Genomic DNA, 6,499 nt, shown 5'->3' on the forward strand with positions numbered 1-6,499 from the left:
AAATCGCCTTTAAAGTTGTCCAAATGAAGTTCTTAGCAATGCATATTACTAATCAAAAATTAAGTTTTGATATATTTACGGTAGGAAATTTACAAAATATCTTCATGGAACATGATCTTTACTTAATATCCTAATGATTTTTGGCATAAAAGAAAAATCTATAATTTTATTACCCCAGCGACTTAAGACTGGTTTTGTGCTCCAGGGTCACATATATTAAAATAGAAAAAAAAAGTTATTTTCAATTGTAAAAATTGTTTTACAATATTACTGTTTTTACTGTATTTTTGATCAAATAAATGCAGCCTTGTTTGTGCTTAAGTTTTTCTTCAAAAACATAAAACAAAAAATCTTACTGACCCCAAACTTTTGAATGGTACTGTATAATTTCTTTTTACTGTGCATTGTGAAATGATATATAATAATGTGACATTTGTAATATAAATGTCATCCTGACATTTAGGTCTTCGTATTCAGCATTTCATACCCTCGCTCACAGTCCATAACCTTCTATCAGTATCACAATTATTCACTTTAGAGGTAGTATGTGGCATACACAGTACCATGTCCGTGACAACGCAAGTCAGACGAGTTGGTGTTGACACAGCTGGAGGTATTTTTCACCATTGTTGGCAGCTTAAATCAAGTCTTTCTTCTCCTTTTTCGGAAACACTTTGATGTTAAAACACTATTCATACCTGAGCATGTTCATGGTGCCGCACCTGGCATTAAACTAAATGCACAAAAGCGAGGTGCAGTCACACAATACAGAGAAAAGAAAGCGGAAGAAACATAAGAAGCCAAGAGAAAGGGTAGAATAGAGCAAATGAGAGACCATTGTCCACAAAGATGTTTCAATTGTTTGTTAAAACACAAGCATGACGTTTCAAAGAATCCATCATGTAAGATTCATTCTTAGTTGGTCCCAGTGGGAATAAACAGTGTCACATTTGACACTCACAGAACTGATTGATGAAGCCTAGAGTTACTGAGCAGAAGTGATTTTTTTCCCCAATGCCTTTTGTTGGTTCTGTTTACACAGGGAACCAGGCCATTTCAGTTTTTTTTTTCCTGCTACGAATTTCATCAGCAAATGAAATTATGTTTTCTTGACTAATGACATGACCTTACTAGAAGTCATGCAATTACATTCAATTTTACAGCATGAATCAGACAGATACAATATCCAGTTCACCCTTCAACACGCTCCTACAAAATGATACTGGTGTACTCTGAGCAAATCAGAAATGAATTTGGTTATTTGAGTGTGTGTGTCCTACCAGATTTTATAGCAGATAATGAGCTGAGAGAAGTAAACAGTTATTTAATGGATCACCTAATTACCAATAACAGTAATTAAAAGCCAACAAGATGATGTTACTTGTGTTCTGTTGTTTTTTCCAGGCCGAAACTATGCGCAAAAGGAGCCAATGCTTCCTCTTCCATCAGCTCAGAGGTAAACAGTCATCATATGTTCTTCTTTCAGATGGACCCCACCTTTATGAAAGATGAGGAGGAGTTTGTACTGCATTCAGGGTCCAAAATGTTTCCCCACACTTGGCAATGTCGAGTGAATTGATTAAATGTACCATCCATAAATGATGCATGTTGGGCATGAAACTGAAATGAAAATGTATTTTGGATACAAAATATTGCGTATAAATTATTTTAAGCTTTATTATTTAAATTCTAAAAATTACTCCTTGCATATTATATATTTAAATGCATGCATGTGTGTGTGTGTGTGTGTTGATAGGCAGACTTGATCTCTCACAGAAATTTTGTGCTGTCATTTGCTGCTTTGGCGAGTGATTATTTTGGTAGAAATAATGTGAGCTATTGTGTTGTAGGTTCCAGAAGGAGTGCTAAATTCAGCGGCAGATGTGAGTGAACTGCAGATGGTTTCTCCCAATCACTTGGAGCAGCAGCTGGGAACAGTGAACGACAACAACAACCGTTCCCTCAACCGCAGTCTGTCCCATACAGGTGCTTAGTGTCTCTTTATCGTCCCACTGCCTCATTCTGTTTTCCCTTCCACATCACTCTCGCTTTCTCTCTCTCTCTCTCTCTCGCTCTCTCTCTCTCTCCCTCCTCTTCTCTCTCTCTCTCTCTCTCTCTCTCGCTCTCTCTCTCCCTCCTCTTCTCTCTCTCTTCTCTCTCTCTCTCTCTCTCTCTCCCTCCTCTTCTCTCTCTCTCTCTCTCTCTCTCGCTCTCTCTCTCCCTCCTCTTCTCTCTCTCTTCTCTCTCTCTCTCTCTCTCTCTCCCTCCTCTTCTCTCTCCCCCAGATGGATTGTTTTCTTCATTGATGTTGTCAGATGAAGGAAGCTTTGGGGTCACTGGGTATTTTGGTGAAGCTGTGGAGTTCATTTGTCCCCTTTCTGAACCTATACATTGAGATTAATTAGTCTTTTCTAGGAACAGACAAAGGCTAAATTACTGTAATTCAAGAACAGTATAACAAGACTACCAGAGCTCCATTATGGTGTAGATTGCAGAAAAAATGAATTTCCTCCTGTGTTCAAAGGACATGGAAGTAATTATAAAACGATATAATTGTTAAAAGAAGTTTTTTGATCTTAAATGAAACCTGTTTCAATGTAAACAATGTAACTAAATAACAATCCATTTAAAAACAGACATGAGGCAATATAATGCCATTTGTTTTAGATGTCTCTACTGAAACAACAGAAGGTGCATTTTGAACCTTAACATTTTTTATGCAAATTTATATGTGTAATAATGTGAAAATTATGTGAGGTTTCTCAGTAAATAGGGACACAAGTGGCGCACTTTCTGTAGAAACTATGCAAATAAAATCAGGAAAAAATCACAGACAGAACGTTTGATGTTCTGTTTAGTGTGTAATGAATATTTACTTCTTCTTAAAAACAAATATATGAAGTCACAATCTCATAATGAGAAGTCAAGACCTTAATGCAGTAAGGGGCACTTAAGAGGGACATTGGCTTTACACTAAGCTCTAAATCTCAAAGCGCCCCCTTTCTTTAGCTTAGTCCAACTGTACCAGCTAGAGAATTGAAATGTTTCCATTTAACCTTCAAATAAGCACCAGGTCACTGAGTCTAGTTTTTTTTTTTTTTTGAGACTATGACAAATTATTAAGTTTTTAATTAAAAGCTTAAGACAAATTATTCAGCTTTATATATTCATGTTAACCTGAAGTATCTAAAGTCATTTTTATAAATATGACATTCCATATGTTCACTGTTTTGTGCTCTGAAGGGTCTTCAGTAAACCCGGCCGCTCTAGAGCAGTTCTCCAGTGGTCTGACTGAATTAGAATTAGGCACAGATGAGGTTTTTGTCATCGCCTCTGCACCCAACTCAGCCCAACTGCCCTTCTCTCCACATACTGTGAGTATCTGATTCTTCTGTGCATTGCTACATTCAGAAATGGATGAGAAACAGTGATATCTTTTGTATATGCACTACCATTCAAAAGTGTAGGGTGAAAAACAATAATATTGTGAAATATTATTAACGTTTTTAAAAACTATTTTAATATATTTTAAAATGCAATTAATTCCCGTGGCAAAGCTGAATTTTCCGAAGTTATTACTCTAGTCTTCAGTGTCACATGATCCTTCCGGGAATCTAATGTACTGACTTGGTTCTTAAAAAAAAAAATAAATAAAATAAAAAATCTTTTGAATGTATGTAAATACAAACTTTTGAATGTATTTGTGTAATGTTTGTTCACATTAAAATATTAAACCCAGTAGCTTTTATTTGAATTAAAAAAACAAGCACACTTTTCAAGCACAATGTTTCATGAAATTTAAGTTATAAAACATTAGATATAAAAAATTGGATTAAAGGCTTTTTTTAACATTATTTGTATATTTTTTATTACATTTGGAAGTTCCTGTGTTGTTCACATTTCTTATTTTATGCATGTCTTATATTTATTTATTTTTCATTCTCATCTTCATTTCTCTATTTATTTATTTTTTATATATTTCTTTTTAAATGTAATACAGTAACAAGTGATGACAAATGATTTTGTCCTGATGTGCAACAAACAAGGGCTTATCAAAGTTTCTCCATTAGGAATGGTGGGGGAAACTGAATATGGTGCTTTTATTGCTCTCCTAGTACTATAAGAGATACTCTGTTTACTTTTGCTTTGTGGTTTCAAGTGTTCTTGATGACACTGAGTTGTTTTCAGCATGAATAGCTGGTGCAGTGTAGTGCGCTGATGGAGGCCAAGCTTCATGGTGTGTGGTGATGTTCTGGATGAGGGGCAGAGAACTAGCTCTTCACTAGAGGCTGCTGGGACGCGGAGACTCTGGCAGCCGGAGGGGAGCTGGCTCGCTAATAGCTCTGCCTAATGAATGCTATCTGCCTGTAGCCAATTTCCCAGCTCAGCTCTGTGTGCTTCTGCGCAAGTGTGTGGTCCATGCTGCTTTGGCTCTGAAATGTGGCATGAAAAATTTGCCAAGCTGTGGCATCCGAGGAGGTTTGAGAAGAATCAGAAACCTGCATCTCTGGTGTCCGGCTGCGTTTCTGCTCGCTGTTTGGCGCTGTAGTTTCTTTATGCTTTTTTGTTTTTGCCTTCACCCCACAACCGGACAATTTGGTATTGTTTTGGTTAAAAATATGAAACCATGCCAGAACAGCTCAAGATTAATTCCGGCATAATACTCATATAGTCGAGGAGGTTGATTGTAAAGCGCTTTGGGTGTACAACAATACACAATAAAGCTCTATATAAATGCATCATTCATTCATTCATTCAGACATGGGGAGCTGTTGGAGATCATGTGTGAGGACTGTCATGATGAGAAAAGCCCTTCTGATGCTCACCCACTAGCTGCACATGTGCGATTAACAGCTGACTGACACATTTGGAGGTCTTTGCCTGTCGTGGACCCCAGTGTCTGCCGCGGCGCCTGAAGCTGCTCAAGAGAACGGGAGAAATTCTTTTCAATCTTACTAAAGCAACTCCTGAAGCAGCAGCTGGTCTCTCTGGATATAGCTTCCCTGACTTCAGCAGGTTCATACTGCACTGAAAACTTGAAATCCAAGCCAGATTCTCACATTTATTAGTTTTACCATTGATGCAAGTTTATTCATTATAAAATTAAATTTCTAGCACCTTTGAGCCATTTTTGGCCATTTATGAAGCTCAAATTATTTCGTTTCTGAATGGGTCCAGTGGGGGAACTTTGTAAGCCGCTTTCCTGCCTAATTAATTGTATTATCAAGCTAATAACAGTGGTATTATAGATTATGTTTTGCAATGTTAATGGATTCCTGTTTTCTCAAATATTTGGAATTTCCCCCCTTTTTTGTTTTTGTTTTGAGATTTCCTTTTTGGTGTATTTTGTGTTTGTTTTTGTTTTTTTCCTTGTTATATCTTAATTGTAAGTCGCTTTGGATAAAAGTGTCTGCTAAATGAATAAATGTAAATGTAAATAACAATTTGATGAAAACAAATACAGTAAAATCAGTAATATTGTGAAATATTATTACAACTTAAGTTCTATTTTATTGATTTTTGTTTTAGTAATTTATTTGTGTTGGCAAAACTGAATTTTCAGCTGCCATTAATAGCATTTATTTGAAATGAAAATATATTTAGTCTTTATTGTCATGTTTCATTAATTGAATGCATCCTTGCAAAAAACAAAAAACCATTTATATATATTTACATTTATTCATTTAGCAGACACTTTTATACAAAGTGACTTATAATTGAGGAATACAACACACAATTCATCATAAAGAGGCAAATAAAAACAGGAAGTGTTTTCAGGAAGAAAGTTTCAGACATTGTTCAGATTAGAACAAGCTAGACAGGGAGGGATTAAAGAAAGAGAAAGCAAAGTTGTTGTTGTTGTTTTTTTTAAGATGCAGTCATGTTGACAAAAGAGATGAGTTTTTCAGCTGTCGCTTGAAAATTGTTCTGGTTGGGGGTGGGAAGATCATTCCACCATTCAGGAATGATGAACGACAGAGGGATTTTTTTTTAGTGTTTGTCAGTTGTACAGGATCTACTTCTAAATTAGTTCTGTCTTTTTTAGCAACGAGAGCGTTTTCTGAGGCACAGTGACACGGGACCCAGCCGTCCCTTCGACTGGCCGACTCCAGACCAAGCGCTGCCTTCTGTGACAAAGAGCAGCCAAGCCAGATCGACAAACAGCACACGACCACGAGCATGGAGTGTCCGAACCTTCCAGGATCTCCTTCCTCCTCTTCCTCAACTCCATAAGAAATGGTGCAGCTGGAACTCTACCAGCCCATTCACCAAGCTGGTGGACAGTGTGAGTATTGATGCAGAAGGCATTTTTATCACATTTAGCACACAAAAATATGATTAAAAGTTCATTAGTGAAATATTTAAAGACCATGTGCTTTTTATACTTTTTTTTATGCAACTGTAAAAAAAATAAAAATAATAAGAATGACAACCTATCATGCAGACACATAAATGTGCTCCTAATGATGTCCATGGTCTTCTTCATCATAACATTCAT

General features: G+C 36.5%; 1 protein-coding gene across 1 annotated transcript in view; it reads left to right on the forward strand.

Moving 5' to 3' along the window:
- The window catches only part of LOC107707820 (uncharacterized), a 15,229-nt gene that overhangs the window by 3,699 nt on the left and 5,031 nt on the right, over window positions 1-6,499 (forward strand). Inside the window, exons 3-6 of the mRNA XM_016511912.1 lie at window positions 1,405-1,456; window positions 1,851-1,986; window positions 3,244-3,374; window positions 6,047-6,286. Coding sequence (XP_016367398.1) covers window positions 1,405-1,456; window positions 1,851-1,986; window positions 3,244-3,374; window positions 6,047-6,286 — 559 coding nt within the window. The remainder of the gene's footprint in view (window positions 1-1,404; window positions 1,457-1,850; window positions 1,987-3,243; window positions 3,375-6,046; window positions 6,287-6,499) is intronic.

The sequence above is a fragment of the Sinocyclocheilus rhinocerous genome, unplaced genomic scaffold, assembly GCF_001515625.1.
Source record: "Sinocyclocheilus rhinocerous isolate Xijiao unplaced genomic scaffold, SAMN03320098_v1.1 scaffold1256, whole genome shotgun sequence".
In the NCBI taxonomy this organism is placed as follows: domain Eukaryota; kingdom Metazoa; phylum Chordata; class Actinopteri; order Cypriniformes; family Cyprinidae; genus Sinocyclocheilus; species Sinocyclocheilus rhinocerous.